The sequence below is a fragment of the Coenobita brevimanus genome, chromosome 91, assembly GCF_032717465.1.
Source record: "Coenobita brevimanus isolate Jiangsu-jjx chromosome 91, ASM3271746v2, whole genome shotgun sequence".
NCBI classification, from domain to species: Eukaryota; Metazoa; Arthropoda; class Malacostraca; order Decapoda; family Coenobitidae; genus Coenobita; species Coenobita brevimanus.
The window spans coordinates 25692246-25712559 of NC_137044.1; the positions used below are offsets into that span (position 1 = coordinate 25692246).

At 41.3% G+C, this 20314-nt stretch overlaps 1 protein-coding gene across 1 annotated transcript in view; it reads left to right on the forward strand.

The window, feature by feature from the left end:
* LOC145411919 (apolipoprotein D-like) overlaps positions 1-19735 on the forward strand; it is a 20866-nt gene extending 1131 nt beyond the window's left edge. Inside the window, exons 4-6 of the mRNA XM_080281889.1 lie at positions 472-591; positions 17572-17678; positions 19670-19735. Coding sequence (XP_080138015.1) covers positions 472-591; positions 17572-17678; positions 19670-19735 — 293 coding nt within the window. The remainder of the gene's footprint in view (positions 1-471; positions 592-17571; positions 17679-19669) is intronic.
* The last annotated feature ends 579 nt before the right edge of the window (positions 19736-20314 follow it).

Sequence of the window (20314 nt, forward strand, 5' to 3'; positions counted from 1 at the left end):
GTGAAATAAGCTGAAGGACGAAAATCTGGGCCAAGTTAGAGTAAAACGCGTATAGTGAGTTGGGTGTAGTAGGCAATGGGAAAGAAGAGAAGGGGAAATAGGGAGAGAACGTGAGAGGGGAAGGAATGGGAATAGAAGGGTATGGGAAGGGAGGAAAGAAGATGATATGGCAGGGTAGGGTAGGGTAATGGTTGAAGGGATGTGTGTGTGTTAGGGAAGGATAGGGGAGGAGAAGATTGGATAGGGTAGGATAGGGTAGGGGATGGAAAGCTAGGGCTGAGTAGGTCAGTGTAAGGCAGGATAGGGGTAGGCTAGTGTAGGGTAGGCTAATGTAGACTAGGGTAGGAGAGAGCAGAGAAGGGTTGTTAGGGCAGGAGAGAAGTAAGACCCACACTTAACAAAATCAAACTCAGTCTACCCAAACCAACCCAAACCAACCCAATCTGACCTAACCTAACCTCATCTCAACAGGAATGGTTTGGATTCTGACCCGGAGCCCCCACCCCCCCTACCACGTCATCGGGGAGGCGAAAACCACCCTTATCTCCTTGGGCATGGATGTCAAATTCCTTGAAAAAGAAGATTCGTCTTGTTATGAGCATTACTGAGTGTGTGTGTGTGTGTGTGTGTGTGTGTGTGTGTGTGTGTGTGTGTGTGTGTGTGTGTGTGTGTGTGTGTTTACCCAGAAAGGAGTTTTTGCCGTCCATCCTCTTTTATTGATCTTGCCCTTCAATAAATCCACTTTACTGTTTTTACTTTACCCGTGTTTATCTCACCTGTGTAATTAGTGAGGCAATTAAATGTTCTCCACACCTGAGCTACGATAGATAAATATATAGCTGATAGATGTGTTTGTTTGTTTGTTTGTTTGACTGAGTTAGAGTGATTGTCGTTGTTTTGTTAGGGTTTTGTTATTGCTTTTGATTTTGTTGTTTGTTTACTTGTTTGGCACTGCTTAAGATTAGGTTTAGGTTAGGTTAGGTTAGGTTTCTAATCCGATTAAGTTGCCCAGTACAAAGTATGGCAACACTGTGGGACGGGGACTCTCAAAGAGGGACAACGCCCAAACGCTCTTCATAAAATAGACGTACCATAGGATTAGATTTAGAATTGGACTGGCATACATACATGCACATACACGCACGTACACACATGCACATTCACACATACACATATGCACATATACACACACATGCACTTTCATACATACAGACATGCAAATACTCAAATACACATATGCACATACACACATACATGTACATACACACATACAAATATGCACATACACATACATAAAAATAAACACATAAACATCCACAGTAGTAAACATACAGTACATACACACAAACACACATACACATTTATATTTACATACATTCACTCATACACACAGACAGACACAGCGTGCTTACATACATACACATTCATATGCACATACACATGAAAGCATAGCACTACACATAAACAAATGCACACACAAGGCTACAGAGACACATACATACACACACATATAAATACATTCGTACAGACACATGCACATACATACATGTACGCATATATACATGCACATACATACACATATAACTACATACACCTACATACACATACATACATTTACACCTCCGTAGGTAGACAAATATACTTACATACACATACATACATACATATAAACATACATACATACATTCAGAAAAATTATTGAAGACGGATTCGAAACTAGAGAAAACTTGTTCTTTATGAGAAACTAAGATAAATTTTGAAAAGTAAATATCTACTCCTATTTATCTATCTATTTATTTATTTATTTATTTATTGGATTGTTATTTCTCATCTTTTTACGTATACTATTTTCTTGACCCTACTTCATCTCATCCTTAGGAGAAAAACATGATGATGATGTGGATGATGATGATGATGAGGAGGAGGAAGAGGAGGAGGAGGAGGAGAAGGGGGATGATGATGATGATGATGATGATGATGATGATGAAGAGGAGGAGGAGAAGGGGGATGATGATGATGATGATGATGATGATGAGGAGGAGGAGGAGGTAGAACAGAGTGATGATAATGATGATGGTGATGATAGTGATGATGATGATGATAATGATGATGATGATGATGGTGATGATGATGGTGATGATTATAATGATATCCCTTTGGGTCAACTCGGAGGGAGAGTGGTAAACAGGACGAATCGTACCTCATGCTGGAGAAGTGTGAGTGGAGAAGTGTGAGTCAGCGGGAAGAGTTACGTATGTGGCAAGCGTAGTCGTCGTCGTCGTCGTCGTCGTCGTAGTAGTAGTAGTAGTAGTAGTAGCAGAAGTAGTAGTTGCAGTTGTAGTGGTGATAGTGATAGGCGTAGTAGTGGTGGTGGTGATGGTGATGACCATCACCACCACCACTACTACGCCTGATAGTGTACAACACAAACAGTCGGAGTTTACGTAATAAAATGGATGAACTGAGGGCTTTAATTTGTACAGAGAATTTAGACATTGCTGTTATTAGTGAAACTTGGATGAATACAGACACTCTAGAATATTTAGCAGAATATCAGATAAAGGGCTATTATATTTTTGTCAAACCGTCAGGGAAGAAAGGGGGGAGGGGTAGCTATTTATGTTAATGATTCATTAAACTGTTACAATAACGCAGACATTAAAGTAAACAGGGACACAGAAAGTGTCTGGGTTGAAATTAGTAACAATAGGGAGAAATTAATCTTAGGAGCAATTTACAGATCTCCTAAATTACGTAGAGGATATTAGGAGAGCATCACAGTCCAGCTTAGTAATAATTGTTGGAGACCTTAATCTGCCAAGGATAGATTGGAGAAATCAGACAGGAGATGCAGAGTCAGAGGAATTTCTAGAGGTAGTACAGGATAATTTCCTTTATCAGTGTATCAGGGAGCCCACCAGAGGTAATAATATATTAGATTTGGTTTTAGCTAATAAAGAAAATATCATTAGTGATATAGAGGTTGGTGGACGACTTGGTAATAGTGATCATGAAGAAATTAAGTTCAAATTTATTTGGGATTTCTGTTCCACTGAAAATACCTCCACCGTTCCTAATTTTCGTCTAGGCGATTTCGATGGCTTAAAAGCTTATTTTCGAACGGTATTCCACAGGGAGATTAGCTATTTGAGGGAATGCCAGGTCAGTGGGGAACCCCAGGTCATAGGTGAAGGGCAGGAAACACGTGGGAATGTCCGTCAGGTACATACTGTTCAATCATATGTACTGAACATCCATTGCTTTCACCTGCTATTTACACATTTTTTACACATTATTTACACATTATTCTGCTTTTGCACTTGCACTGTTAGAACTGCTTCTGGCTGTGGTAATCGAAGAAGCAGGTAACACAGAGGGGAACCTGGCGCTCATTGCACTGCCAAGAGGTGCGTTTGTGCTCAGGTGTGCGGCGGGTGGTATGTGCACACACCTGACACCTGCGAATCGCAGCCTTTCTTTTCCCTGTGGCAGGCATATGCTCAAGTCTGTGCCGATCCATATACGCCCTCTGCTCAAGTCGGTCGGGAAGTGTTACTGGATGGCGCCTTGGAGTTGCTGCTGTCACCCTACCATATCTTTCCAGCAGCTGCTGGACACAAGTCCTGGCGAACAACCTCAGGGAGAAGGACTTGGGTGGCTTTACCTTCATCTTGTACAGGATGAAGGCATTCAGCATCGTCATATCTATGAGATGCAGAAAAACTTTCCTGTAGCACCTAGTATTCTTCCTGAGGCAGTCGATCTCACCAATCATCATGTCGGACTTGTCCACCAGCCGCATGATATTGTAGTCCAACACAGCATCAGGTTTCATCACAGGTTCGCCTGTCCTACGGTCGACCTTCCCACTGTCTGTCATCTCCCCCTTATGTACTGTGGTGAGCATGTGCACGACCCTCTTGTCATGCCACCGTATTGCCAGCATCTTCTCAGACTTGCGTAGGTGCACGTCTCCTCGCTGCGAGGTACCTGCCTCTGGGAATTTGGGGAAGAGGGCACGATTACTTTTGACAGTGCCGCAGGAGCCAATGCCGTGCTCAGAGAGGTATTTGGCAAGTTTCGGTGCTGTATAGTAGTTGTTTGTATACAGCACATGATTCCCACCAAAATACTTTTCTAGGAGCACTTTCACTACACAGCCTGAGAAGCCAAGGGGGTGTGTTTTATCCAGATTGACAGTGCTGGCTGAATATATGACGAAGTCAAGGATGTACCCCGTCTTACAGTCGCACAGTACAAAGAACTTAATTCCAAAGTGATGGCGTTTGCTTGGAATGTACTAAACAAACCGAAGACGTCCTCTGAACAAAACCAAGGTTTCGTCAATGACAACCTTCTGAAAGGGGTGGAAGAATGACAAACTTATCCTTCATTCTGCTCAGAATCTCCCAGATCTTCCAGAGTGGGTCGGTTTGGGAAGGTACATCGTTGTCGGCAAAGTGCAGGTTTCCCACGATGTTCTGGAAGCGATCTCTGGCCATGTACTTATTGAAGGTGGGTGAGGGTAGTAAGGGGTTCATGGACCAGTATTCTTCCAGCTCATGCTTCTTGGAGTGTGGCATGAGAAGCATGAGGGCAAAGAACACATACAGCTCCTGCACTCCCAGCATGGACCACTGTTGCATCTTGGCTGCACCTGTACCACTTGCAGCATGTTGTGATTCATACCTGTTGGTCTCATCACATATGTGCTGCATGACTTCATCATCTAGGAAGGCCAAAAGGTAGTCCACACACTCAGCATTTTCGTCAATAGTGAAGGGAGGCTGAACTCCTGAGGAGCTCTCATCAAATACTAAATTTTCAGGCACAAAATCTGACCCTTCCGTCCACGCGAAGGCGTCCAGGATTCCCTGTCGTGGCGGTGTAGGGCCAGTGGTGGTGGTGGTGGTTAAGGTTGGCTGTGAGGCAGATTTATCTCCTTCAAGGTCACTCGCACTGACCCTGGGTTGCCGTACAGCACTAGCAGCCCTTACCCTACTAGCTACACTGCTTTTCACTCTCCTTGATTTACCTCTTCCTCTACGGCCTGCCTTCACTGTTGATGCTGGTGGTGACTCCGACGACGAAGACTCCGGAGATAACTCAGCCGACGATGATGAAGAAATGAGTGAAGTGGGGCTTGGGGAATGGGGAGGTGAATGCACTCGTGACTCATGGCAGGCTGGGTCATGTGGGGGCATTGTTCTGGGGCTAACACGCCGCCTTTTCACTCCCTTCCCAAATTCCTTGCCTTACTGCACTAAAGGCTCCTTTCCCTTGGAGCTAGAGACTACTTCCGACACTGAAGCACTCGTTGTAGCAGTTTCTGGCACGATAACCTCACCCGGCTAATCACACAATTCACCCGAATCGTCAAAATCACTGTCCATCATCACCATGGACAATTCTGCAAGTTCACGTGCCACTGCAGAGTCACTAAGGCCTTTCCTGCTTCCCTCACTACTTTTCTTAGGAGTAGAGGTCACGGGGCCCTTTGCAATGGGCGCAGAAGCGGCAGGAATGGCGGGGCACGAGTGCGACATGGTTTCACTACAGCGGAGGACAAGGAACTAAATGCCGCGGCTTATCTGAGAAGGGAAGGGTTGACAATGACACTTAGGCTGACTGCTGCTAACTTACATGCTAATTTTTTATAAACAGAAAATCTCGACAATACATTAAGAAATAGGTAGTTCCAGGTGAATGTAAATGTCACTTAGGCTCCTCCCTTCTTTTCTGATATATATTTTTATTACAGACATCGATTACAAGGCATAATTCAAAGGGGAAATTGCCGTGGTAATGTAGCGAATGAATGCACGTGAGGTGTTGTCAGGTGATAATTAGCCAATTCCTGGTATATAACACTATCACATACCTGATCTTTTTTTTGGTATATATTATTTTGTATAAGTATAGGGCATAGGGCTTATTTCAATGGATGAAATCTGTGGAAAAATCCGGGGGAAATTTGCGTAGCGAAGCGCGGCGTGGGAGGTGAGAGGACAGGGTAATGGAGGGCAGGTTGGGAGGGGAGTCACGAAGGGGGTAAAATAGCTAAAATGTCAACAATGGATGGGAGTACAGATGAGATTTGGAGTGCTGACTAGTGTTGGACATTGGCAGTACTGATGGATGATACAAGCCACCACTTGAGAGCCCGGGATAATTCAAAATAACACAGAATCACAAAAGTGACGCCCCGTGGTATGATCCATTGTGGCCGAGCGTCACGAAAGTGACGCCCCGTGGTTAAGGGGTTAAGCGGAGTGTGATGATATTGGAAGGATTTATATAACACAGATGAAGACACTAAGATACAGTAAACAAATAGCTTAGGAAAAGGCGTTAGTGAGCGTCCTCACAAAACGAGTTCCAGAGAGGCGGAGGATATCTTCAGTGTTATGGTGTATATGTTTTTTTCAACTTTTTACATTTTTCAGACGATTTTATTCAGTTAAGGAGTGATTTTTGGAACGGGGATGGGAAGGGTTGTGTGTAATATCCATTTACCATTTGCTATAACTTCCCTGAGCTGGATGAAATCGTCTGGAGCTAAGGGGTTAAGTGGCTGAGGTTTGAAAGAGAGAGAGAGAGAGAGAGAGAGAGAGAGAGAGAGAGAGAGAGGAAAAGAGAAAAACTGAAAGGAGAAGAGGGGAGAAAATAGAGAACAAAGAAAGAATGAAGATAAACGAGAAAGAAGAATGGAGAGAGAGAGAGGGAGGAAAAAAAGAGAAAAACTGGTAAGAGGAGAGAAAACAGAGAGAACAAAGAATGAAAATAAAAGAGAAAGAAGAAAAGAAGAATGCAGAGAGAGAGAGAGAGAGAGAGAGAGAGAGAGGGGGTGGGGCAATAAGTGAGAAAACGAGAAAATGATGGACATCAGAAGGGAAACGAAAGAGGAAGAGGGGAACAGGAAAATGACTATGATGAAGAAAAGATATTTAAAAAAGGAAGGAGAGAGAGAAAGCTAAGAAGATGGAAATGCGTGACTAAAAGAAAAAAAATCTAGCATTCTTTCTCATCTGACCAGCGACAAAAACGCACAAGATATTCTACCCTGGACTGACTCACTCCAGGTAGACCCCCAACACACACTTATAGGTTAATGATGATGATGATGATGATGATGATATGTAGCTAATAAACGAAGCTTGTGTTATGGTGTTTGTCATCACATTGTCTTGCATACACACATGCACTTACGATCAAAATCCTGTCGTAAGTTGGGCTCTGATATGCAGGAAGAACAAGGAGGCTTCATAAATACATCTGAGTTACGACACGAAAATTACAGCAGGTTATGACTGTTTTCTGTAGGATGGTCAGGGAAGGGAGTGCAAAAATCATCCCTTGTGTAGTTCATCCTGTAAAAACCTTAGTTACGACGGGGAATGGATCGTAAGTATACCATCCTTTTCGTAAGATTTATCGCCGCTAAGATACAACTAGATCCCGGCTGAGTAAAATCGAGTGTGTTTGGCTGCAGTAAAAAGCTAGATATGGAAGGGTAAGGGAGACTGCTTTTGCCTCCTTTACTACACAGTTTCTGAATCTAAATAAAGTCATCTCGAGGTAGGGAGAATTTTTTTTATTATTATTATTATTATTATTATTATTACTGGTGTTGCTATTATTGTTTTTGTTACTTTTGTTATCTATAACAATGATGTTATTATTTTGCTGTTACCGTTGTACTGTCACATCTGCGATCCAAACTTTTACGTGGTCAAAAGGGACAGAAATCAAGTCACTATTGATGACCACTGCAGGCTGCAACGGTAGAGAACTCAGATTGACGGAGACTCTCTCCCACTAGCGGCCTCTTCGGTTGCGTTTATTACTTTTCAAGTGGCAAAGTTAAGAATGGTAGCATGCCAAAATGATGAGGCCAGTCTGCAACTAGGCCAACCCAAGCCCAACCTTCGCAAATTCCCAAAATGCTTCTAAGTTTTCACATTAACAACTACTATGAAAGCTCTATACCACCAGTTCTCAAGGGTTATACAAACAATAAAGTACGAGTGGGAGGAATGTGTATTAACAAGATCAAAAGGTAGAAATCTTCCCCAGCTACTTGCTTTACAGATTAAACCTGAATCAGTTGGCACGTTGTTAGAAAAAAAATATATATATGGTCCTAATATCAAATCCACAAAACTTAGCTCCTTTGTCCCAGTCCAATATGTTTCTTCATAATCGTCCCTCTGAGCACAAAGTTCACTGGTCCCGTCCTCTGCCACTTCCAACCTTGACTTCCACACTGGAATCTTGACTCACGCACTGGGACCTGGACACACTCACTGGGACCTCGACCTCCACACTTCAACTTTGACTCACTCACTGGTACTTCAACCTCCACACTTGGACCCACTAGAAGTTAATATGTATAATGAATAACTATTCTCCCCAATGCAAGTAATCCCTTCACATGATCAGGAAAGTCTCATAATAAAGAAACATGAGTTACAACAATCGGCATCTCAAGTAACAACAGGATAACATATGGCACTAGACACATAGGTCTGCTCAAAATAATACTTATTGTAGGGATAACATAGAAGAAAAAGTACTATAACAAATACAGTAAGCATAACTTTTAACATCTAACCATGAAAATCATCACTGCATCGATATCATTGTGCCTCACAAAGTACCTACGTGAACATTGACTCACAGCACAGCCATAATAACTACTGAATTGCAAAGTCATCCCAATACATTAATAAATAATTCACAGTTCCCGGGCACCTGATATTTGGCCCACAAAAATCACACATTTATCTGAGGCTCAGACAGAACTCTGTAGCTAGTATTCTCGTATTCCAGTTACACACTAAATAATAAAATAAAGTACAATACACAAAAATATGGGAAATACCTCACTATTCAGCTCTCAGAATACAGAGTGGAGCAGGAAACTCAGGACTCGCTCTTCCAATGGCTAATGGCGTCACCATTACACACTTCCTGAGGAACGACAACACTTGATTCTACCAGAGTCTATTTCTTTATTTCGTCACTATTATCACTCATGGGATATCACTGTTCGCGCTTCAACATATCAGGCATAATATCAAATTACTTACAGAATTCCTTCAGGGGAGGGGGGGGAGGATGACGACAGTACCGACCATCTGCCACCTATCACGGCCGGTGAGCGAGTGAAACACGTCAAAACTGCGTGACGCAAAGGGTGGGGGGGGGATGACGGCGTACGCAATATAAGATTTTTATTATTACAGACTCGTGATAGACTCGGTGTGATGTCTTTCCCCTTACAATCGATTACCCGAAAAAAATGACATTCTCTAGTTACAATAATTACTCACAAACACCTCTCTCTTTATACCCTTTCATCGAAAAACAATAAAAATCATCGTGCCTTGCATCACATTGCGCACGCATACATTATGCTGGATTTCGTGACCAAAGGCACATGTTCCCATCCACTCAAGAATTTATTATAAAGAGACTTAATACTATAGTCTGACAAATCTAAACATAAGGTTTGGGTGGAGTCTGCCTCTGCCTACACTATTGCCATGTTTCCTAACCCTACGATGTATAACGCCTGTGGTTTGTGTAGTAGGAATGATAATAAACATAACTCATACTAATATAACTGTTATGAAAGTGCTGACATGTATCAAGGAAGAATAAAACTATTCTGCATACTATATTATACGATAATAGAGAAACGTGGCATAAAAATTTGGCAGTGTTGCTCTAAAAATATTCTAATTATTATTTACTTCCCCAACACTTCTAACATTGCTAATTAATTTAGCAAGTATAATTGCAAGAAAATTTGAAGGGATAAAAGTGGGAAGAGGCGATCCTTTCATAATTAAAATAAATATATCAAACAGCTCTGGGGTGGCAGCATTCACGCGACACGTGTTTGTGTGTACGCTATGGGAGGTCACCAACCCCCTACAGTTCATTCATCATCCATAGCCACTCGCGTACAGTCATGGCCACTCGCGTACAGCGCTCACACCTTCATAGTCAAGCTAAAGAAGTTATATTTAACGTGAGCGAATTTTGCATAAAGGAGAAGCAGTATGGGGCACCTTTATGTGATCTTTCAAGGGCATTGCATCGAGCAGCTGCAGCAACAAATGTGGGGACACTTAGGTTAAAAATAGATCAATTAAGGGATTTAGGAACGAAGGCAGTGGGAAGGATTAAGACAGATGGGATTGTACGATTAGGGAGTTTGAGCAATAGGGTAGAATGTTTCCCAATGCACCTGGGAGGAGGAGGAGGAGGAGGAGGAGGAGGAGGAGGAGGAGAGAGAGAGAGAGAGAGAGAGAGTCAAGCAGTTACGGTACGGTAGGTTACATTTCCGTATGCTCTCAATAAAATAGCATAGCAATTATCAACGGCTAATTATTATACAGGTGTTGATGGTGGGGGTCTATATTTATAGGAGGTGTTGGTGGTGGAGGTATAGCGGGTGTTGTTGGGGGTAGGGGTATAGGGGGTGTTGGTGGCAGGGGTATAGGGGGTATTAGAAAAACGGAGATCACAAGAGGGAAACAGTGTCAAGGTCATCGCTGATGGAGAGGTCAGCTCGGAAACGTGGCAACAGTGCAGGGAGAGGCTGACTCCACCAAAACCCTACGTTTAGATTTGTCAGACTATAGTAAATTACAGTTGGAAAAAAATGACTTAGCAATTAGGTAACTTAATCTATGTTCTGGTCACGTCCGCATGGTAACAACTATGCCCCGGCCACACTCTCTCACTAATCCGAACTTTTGGTCATATAAAATGAACTAAATACAACTCATTATCACTTCCGGGCACTACACCGTTGTTATTAATGTTTTTGTTATTATTGTTGCTATTATTATGATTATGATTATTATTATTATTCCCTTTTTTGTTATAATTACTGGTAGTATTAGTGTTGTTAGTTGTTGTTGTTTTTGTTGTTATTTTTGACTGATGTTTATCTTACACGTCAACCAAATGAACTGCGGGTTGAGACTCCCCTTCTTCTACAGTTTACTCTCCTCCTTTCGGGGAACAGGGAGGCAGCTGGTGTCGTTTGTATAGCCAGGCAGTGGAGCAGCCTGATTATATCAGTGCTACCACGTGAAGGCGTCCTTCTACACAAGGGGATTAATGATAAAATACACAGTTAATTCATTCATAATTGTACCCTTCACACACACATACACACAGACACACAGGCTATCAACGATGTAATATATTCATGTCATCAACACGCACATGTATAACCTTTAATGAATAATTTTACATAAATTAGTTACGAATAATCATGGAAAAATGGGAGAGAGAGAGAGAGAGAGAGAGAGAGAGAGAGAGAGAGAGAGAGAGAGAGAGAGAGAGAGAGAGAGAGAGAGAGGTGGAAGTGTGAGTTAATGCGTGATCACACTAAGAAAACCTAACCTAACTAACACACTAACCTAACCTGATACTAAAATGAACGTAACTTAACCTAATAGATTAATCTACGTAACACACTAACCTAACCTGATACTAAGAGAACGAACGTAACTTAACGTAATAGATTTATCTTTATATATATATATATATATATATATATATATATATATATATATATATATATATATATATATATATATATATATATAAATAACAGAACGGAGGAAGGAAAAACAAATGAGTAAAAAAAAAACAATCCATACACCAGATTACTGGCATCCTCCGTTCATAAAATATCTGTAACAGTTAGACTTGAACAGCTGTGGGTTGAAATTTGGAGGGAAACAACTCTGGAGAAGCGAGTTCCAGAGAGATGCAGTTCAGGGAATGAAAGAATTCTGATAGGCAGAGGTTCTGCAATATGGCTGAGTGACATTCCAGTCATGAGCTCTACCAGATGCCCGTGTAGCACGAGGGAAGGCATGGAGAGGTGGCATCATGGACGCAACTTCGTCTGAGCATTTGCCAAAAAAATATCTGTAAAATAATGTAAGGGAGGCAACATTCCTTCTTACTTGCAGAGGAGGTAGTTTATATGTAATGGCAGGGTTGTTAATGATTCTAACAGCTTTGTTCTGAATTTTGACTAGTTGTCTTAATGCAACGTCTCCACAACCATTCCACAAGGGTGAGCAATATTCAAGCTGAGAGCCCACATGACTCTTATGAATTATAGCTAACTGCTCATCGGCGAAGAAGTTACGGACTCCGTACAATAATCCAAGTTCCTTTGAGGCTGTTTTAGCAAGTGATCTGACATGAGAGGTCCAGCTGAGGGAACTGTTAAGTGAGGCGCCAAGAATTTCAATACTTTTGGAGATGGGAATATTAGTAGCGCTGAAGGTAATGTACGAATCTGGCAATATATGTCTATTAGTAAACTGTATATATTTAGTTTTACTAGCATTAAAAGAAACAAGGTTGTTTTGTCCTCATTTATTGATCGTAGATAAATCCTGATTTATGGAGATGGCTGTACTGAGTTGAAAGGTAGAAATATTAGACTTTGTAAATGGGTGTCTGAGTGTGAATGAATTATGTAGTGTTGAGTCATCTGCAAATGAGTGAATGGGATTGTGGGTGACAGATAAGAGATTATTAAAATGAACCAGAAATAGGGTTGGCACCAGAACTGATCCCTGCGGCACGCCGGCGTTAATTGAGTAACACACTAACCGAATCTGATACTAAGAGGACGAACGTAACTTGACCTAATAGATTAATCTACGTAACACACTCACCTAACCTGGAAGCGAAGCTTCGACCCTGTTGGAAGGACACAACAGTTAGAGCAGTGGAAATGATTTATTTGAGAGAAGCATGTAGAGGTACCATTGGCATATGGGCCTGATGGAGTCCCTCCTGTTGTTCTCAAGAACTGTGCTTCTGTGCTTACTCCCTGCCTGGGCAAACTCTTTCGCCTTTGTCTGTCAACTTGTACCTTTCCTTCTTGCTGGAAGTTTGCCCTCATTCAGCCAGTCCCAAAGAAGGGTGACCATTCCCAACCCTCTAACTATCGTCCAATTGCTTTAACATCCTGTATCTCAAAAGTTTTCGAGTCAATTCTTAATAGAAATTTTTAAAAGCATCTTTCCTATCACAACCTTCTTTCTGATCGTCAGTATGGGTTCCGTCAGGGACGCTCCACAGGCGATCTTCTCACCTACCTTTCAGACTCCTGGTCATCCTCCTTTCGGGACTTTGGCGAAAGCTTTGCCATTGCACTTGACATCTCAAAGTCTTTCGATCGAGTCTGGCATAAATCTTTAATTTCCAAACTGCCCTCTTACTGTTTCTATCCATCTATCTGTGCCTTCATCTCTAGCTTCCTTTCTGGTCGTTCTATAGCCGCTGTTCTAGACGGCTATCGTTCTTCTCCTAGATCTATTAACAGTGGTGTTCCTCAGGGCTCTGTCCTATCACCAACCCTCTTCCTTTTATTCATCAATGACCTTCTAAGCTGTACATCTAACCCTATCCACTCATACGCTGATGACTCCACCCTTCACCTTTCCATTTGATTCGCACAACGTCCATCTCACCAGTTATTTCAACAGGCAAGGGATGAGGCTATGGCACACCTAATGTCTGACTTGGCTCGTATCTCTGACTGGGGTAAAAATAATCTGGTTGCTTTTAATGCATCAAAGACTTAGTTTTTTCACCTATCAAACCGACAAAATCTTCCACAGGTATACCCACTTAATGTTTAATAATACTCAACTTAATCTTGCATCATCATTGAACATGTTTGGGGTTTCATTTGCTCAGGACTTGTCTTGGAAAGATCATATTACATCTCTTGTAAAATCTGCTTCCAAGCGATTGGGTGTGCTAAGCCGACTCCGTTCTTTCTTTACCCCTGCACAATTGTTGACTATACAGGGGTTTTATCCGCCCCTGTGTGGAGTACAACTCTCATGTATGGGGAGGCTCCCAACACACAGCTCTTCTCAATAGGGTGGAGTCAAAGGCTTTTCGTCTCACTAACTCTCCCCCTCTTACTGACTCCCTTCAACCTCCGTCTCTTCGCCGCAGTGTTGCATCTTTATCTCTTTTCTATCGCTACTTCAATGGTCACTGTTCCTCTGAACTGTCTGCATGCATTCATCCACTTCTACGACGGGCGCGTAGCACCCGTCTAGCAGCAAACTCTCACCCCTTTTCTGTCCAACTCTCTAATGCAAGAGTCAACCGTTACTCCCAGTCGTTCATTTATGCAACAGGTCAGCTCTGGAACTGTCTCCCTCTGTCTGTATTTCCTGCTTCCTATGATCTCCAGTCTTTCAAACGCAGTGTGTCCAGGCATCTCGAAATGAATGGATCTTGAATTTGGCTCTCTCTTGTATTTTGTTTTTCTCTTGGAGGGAACAGTATTGTGGGCTCATTGCCTTTGGTTCCTTCTTCCTCACATATATATATATATATATATATATATATATATATATATATATATATATATATATATATATATATATATATATATGAACCTGGTATACTCCCAGTGGCTGGCTGGCAGTTCCTGGCAACTCCGACGTAGTAAACTGTAGATTCCTATGAATGAATTTTAGCATTTGTAACGAATATTCAGAATGGTTGATCTGATTTCGGTTGTATTCATCAAGTGAACATAGATTTATCATAACTGAAAAACTATGCACACTTCTGTCAAGTAATAACATAGTATTAGCGATCTTAACGAGAATTATTTACTGTAGGTGTGATTGAACGTATTAAGAAAATCATGAAAGTCGGTTTTTACTACTGTCGGGCTTACCACAGGTAGTGCAGACATGCATCAGTGAAACATCGAGTCAGTTTGATGCAAGAGGGTTAAACGAACGACTGACCTGTCGCACATTTCATGCCTAACTATATTGCAACTTTTAAATGCGGAGCCTTTGTGATTTAGTTTTATTTATTCAAAATAAAGTCATATCAGTTATTCATCCTCCTCCGGCGTTTTTCCACCCGCACAGGCATTAGGCCGGTATGGCAGGGTGACCAGCTGTTCCAGTATAGGTCAAAAAGACATAAAACACTTGATCACTTACAATGGAGATCAGTATTAATCGAGACCCACTAAACCCTCCTTAATAAGAATGATAATAGTTACGATAGGGAGTTTCAAAGCGCTTGAAAACGAATGGATGGTATATCGCCATGCAATTTTATAATCTTTACATGTTTGCCTGTTTACGTGTCAAAAAGAATAATGTGAGGAATATAGAAATATCTGTGATACAACTAATGGTTGTGAAAGCTATGAAAATGTTAGAAATACCGGCATGTGTTGGATTACATAAATTATATGACAGTAGAGATAACCGACGTGGTTGTTCATCCGCCTCTCCCCTAAACCTTTCACTATACAAAGTCCCTTCTTGACAAACTGTGGTCATATCGAGGTGTAATTGCCGTGGGTACTTCATAAACCCTCTAAGTACTTTTTAATATCATTAGCACATTACACGTGTTTATAATGGTAATTCCTCGGCATTACATCATTACCATTAGCCTGTGTTACATCAGTGCAGGAAAAAGATATCTCAACTGTTTTCGCTCTCATGCCTGTTAACGTGTTCTAACCCTCCTTATTATGCAAATGGAAATATTTCTTCCCTCCTTATGCTGCTCTGCCTGACTCGACCTGACACTCCATATCTGGGGTGCCACTCTTACGATTTGTAGATTCATTTTTTTTTTTTTTTTCTAATATGCGAGATGTGACCTGCACATACCCACATTTATTTCGTGACTCTTACTCTGTAGGCTCTCACAGAGTAATCGCGCTGTTGTTTCGTGTGGACTCCAGCCCTTCTTGTCATTATGCGACGGACTCACTATTACAGCACCAACATGATGATATGGATTTTTACCAGTCACTCATTTGAACACCGACTGGTTTTGGAAATGTGATAATATGTGTAACTGCCTTAATACAGAACATAATCCGTACAGTTATTGCATGTTTTAGAGGGTTATGAAGAGAAATTTGGTAACTGACGAACTGATTGCTGGTTAATCAGTTGTTTATATGTGTTTAAAATAAACATTTGTATATATTTAGTTTATTATAACAATTTTTGATAATTGTAATCCTATTACCATCTATGTATTAGGACTTAATATATGAAACGGCTCCCGCAAGTATTCGAATCCAACAGGTCGGTGATGCGGACGCACACTTGTGAACTTACAGTCTCAACATAAGTGACATCCTAATTTAAAAAAAAAAAAAAAAAGTAGAGGTAAGTTTTTTTTGGTGAATAATTGATGTGGAATGATTAACATATAAATGGTTACTAGCTGCTGCCGATCCAGTCTTGTCAGCTCCTTGACCATTCCTACTAATTGAAACAATCACACACAGCGTGTTGTGCCGAAATCCCACACATGGATATTATACAAATCTGGCTTTAAAATACAAAAAGTAGTATTATGATCATTCATCCAACCTCTCGTGAAAATGTTATATCAGTTTGAAAGGAGTAATTTGCCAGACCCCGTTAAGGTCGTTGTGCAATAGTTTATACAGCTATTTCATGACGTCACTCGCGTGTCTCACAAAACCGATGTGATGATTGAGCCGCACAACAGATGAAGGTAGCGTGCTTCAAGATGGATCGCCAGCATGACAGACTCGTCCTAAGTGGAAGAATAGTTGTCCCACGTGACACTGGGAAATCAGTACGGGGGATGGCAGCTGGTATATCCTGGCTACTGTTCGGTTATGGCTAAAAAGATGGGATGAAGAAGGAAACTTTAATCGGCCCAAAGGAAGACCGGCCAGGAAGACGACAACAGAATATGACTGGCAAATCCAAGGTGTTGCAAACAGTAGCCCGTTTACTAATGCAATGGCAATAAGGGAGCAACTTCAGCTGGATGTGAGCGTTCAGACCATAAGACAACTATTACATGCTGCAGGCATACACCACAGGACCCCAGCCAAGAAAAAAATATTGACACCCCGACACCGTGAGGTTAGACTGAGGTTTACTGAAGATCACGTTCAGAAAAATTTGGAGCACTGGGCACATGCGGTCTTATCCGATGAGAAGACATTCTGCTCGACGTCGCTTGGCAAAATACACTGTTGGGGGCGAAATGATTCCAGATATTGTTCTGCATGATTCCAAAGTAGAACTGTAAGACTGATGTAATTTGACATCCATATGCACATTACAAAGTCAGATTAGGCGCTTCCATATACCTACACCATTATTTTGAATATGACTATTAATGCTGTAATAAAAGTAACTTGAACATTTACCCACCAACTATAACTAACAGAGATTCACACATAAAGAAATATATTCATTTTTGTTAAGACATGCATTTCTATTTTCAGACATCAATCACGGAATATTTACGAAGAAGCGCGAAGCAGACATGTTACATGCGATGTTTGGGGGTGGATGTGCCTCCATGGAGTGGGAGATGTCGTCCAAATAGAGGGACGTTATACCACAGCCAAGTATGTGGAGATACTTGAGGAGGTATTCCTTCCCTCACTACGAGATCGTGACTTCCCATTCCCTGGCCATATACTCTTTGTCCAAGACAAATGCCCAATCCATACAGTTCTCATCGTGCAGACATGGTTCCAAGAGCACCCACACCTAGAATTAGTGGACTGGCCTAGTCGTGGGTGCGACATGAATCCAGCAGAGGACATCTGGGCCAACATGGTAAGTTCATGGCAGCCTGAACTCCAAAGGACAACGCAGCAATTGATGCAACATGTTTACACCACTGTGTGGGAGATACTCAGGAGAAAACAGTTTGCATATAATAATGTAACATCAATGCAGCGTAGATTGCAAGGTGTGATCGATAATGGTGATGGCTGGAGCAACTACAAATGGAAATGTGTATTGTTTACCTAGAATTATAATTTCTCTATTGTTAAAGAATACTTGTTGATTACAATATACAGATGTGACCAGTGTGTTTGAGTATACAGTCTCTGTGTATTTAGACCCCAAAGTATCATGAGTTTCAAAACCTGAAGTAATATTTGTTCATTTATGTTTATTAACAAACTCATTTGTGGCAGAACAAATATCAGATTGTTATAAGATCAGTCTTTAAATAATACTAATATTCTTCTTACATTATTTAATTCATTCCAGTTATATACCATATACCGTAAACCTCTAACAATCAGCAACAACACTGCTTTACACCACTGCTGAAACGTATCAGTCTAACACACTCCACTGGCGTCCCCAATACATTTACTCAGTATTCTAAATAAAACTTTCGGTTATTTATAAATGCAAGCATTGTTGGTGACGTCAAGAAACACGCGGTCGCATTATATTATTGTTTGCAACTGTGTCCACGACCTTGGCACAGAAACATTGATGCAAAAAAATTTAGGAACATCCAAATAAGCAACAATCTTTAATGCATCTCATCCTCAAATGTATCGGTACGAGACGCATTGGAAACGTTCATGTTTGGCTTACGGTAGTGATGGGTAGTGTGAGTTTGGGTAGTAGTTGTTCCCTAGGCAGTCTGGCCGAACAGCCTTGTGAGTTTGGTGTTGGGACGGCTGATGTGGCGTGAGGTGAGAGCAAGGAGGATGGGAGGGAGGAGGGGTGGCAGACAACGCCAAAGTGGCATGTGGCAGTGTAGGACAGATTAGAGTGGTGTGCAGTGTAACAAATGCTGTAATAAGACAGAAACAACACATTATACTCCAATGTAGATGTTAGTTATACAAGGCTTCAGTGTTCGTGACTGAAATATGCAGTTAGAGAGAACGAATATACTGTATATATATATATATATATATGTTCGATGCTATCCTGTTCGTCATACGTATGGAATGATGAGTAGGGTAGGAATGGTAGGATCGACATTTTAACTCCTTGTAAAATGATAGCCACCGTTCTAACCATGTAAGTATTGTTATATTTATATAAGGACAGGGACCACAGACACAAACTTTTCACAAGTTACAAAATTATAGTGGAAATGTGCAGGACACATTTCGCATATCAGATAATAAATGAATCTACATATCGTAAGAGTGCCACTACACCCAAGACATGGAGTGTCAGGCCGAGGCAGGCAGAGAAGCCGATGAAGGGAAGAAATATTTCACTTTGCCTGTTAGGAAGGGTTGGGACACGTTAACAAACAACAGATGAGAGCGAAAACAGTTGAGATGTCTGAGTTCTGCACTGGAGTAACACAGGCTAGTGGTAATTATGAAATGCCGAATATCTAATACTATAAACATGTGTAATGTGCTAATTATGATAAGTATTTATAGGTTATATGAACGGTATCCACGGTAATTACTGGAAGAGATTGGAAATGGTGCAAGGTTTTGAGAAGAGAAACAATCACGTCTGTTATATTTACTATCATATATGTAGTCGAACACATGCCAGTATTTCTAACGTTTTCTTAGCTTTCACAACCATTAGTTGTATTACAGATATTTCTATATTCCTCACATTATTCTTTTTGACACGTAAACAGGCAAACATGTAAAGATTATAAAATTGCATGGCGATATACCATCCATTCGTTCTGAAGCGCTTTGAAACTCCCCATCGTAACTATTATCATTCTGATTAAGGAGGGATTAGTGGGTCTCGATTAATACTGATCTCCATTGTAAGTGATCAAGTGTTTTATGTCTTTTTGAATTATACTGGAACAGCTGGTCACCCTGCCATACCGGCCTAATGCCTGTGCGGGTGGAAAAACGCCGGAGGAGGATGAATAACTGATATGACTTTATTTTGAATAAATAAAACTAAATCACAAAGGCTCCGCATTTAAAAGTTGCAATATAGGCATGAAATGTGCGACAGGTCAGTCGTTCGTTTAACCCTCTTGCATCAAACTGACTCGATGTTTCGCTGATGCATGTCTGCACTACCTGTGGTAAGCCCGACAGTAGTAAAAACCGACTTTCATGATTTTCTTAATACGTTCAGTCACATCTACAGTAAATAATTCTCGTTAAGATCGCTAATACTACGTTATTACTTGACAGGAATGTGCATAGTTTTTCAGTTATGATAAATCTATGTTCACCTGATGAATACAACCGAAATCAGATCAACCATTCTGAATCATCGTTACAAATGCTGAAATTCATTCATAGGAATCTACAGTTTACTACGTCGGAGTTGCCAGGAACCTCCAGCCAGCCACTGGGCGTATACCAGGTTCATATGTGGCCAGTGGTACATGGAGAGACTGACTGACAAATGAGAAAGTGAGGGATGTGGATGAGGATGTGATAGAAAGCGTTAGGAGAAATACACTGAGATGGTTTGGCCATGTGGAGAGAAAGGAG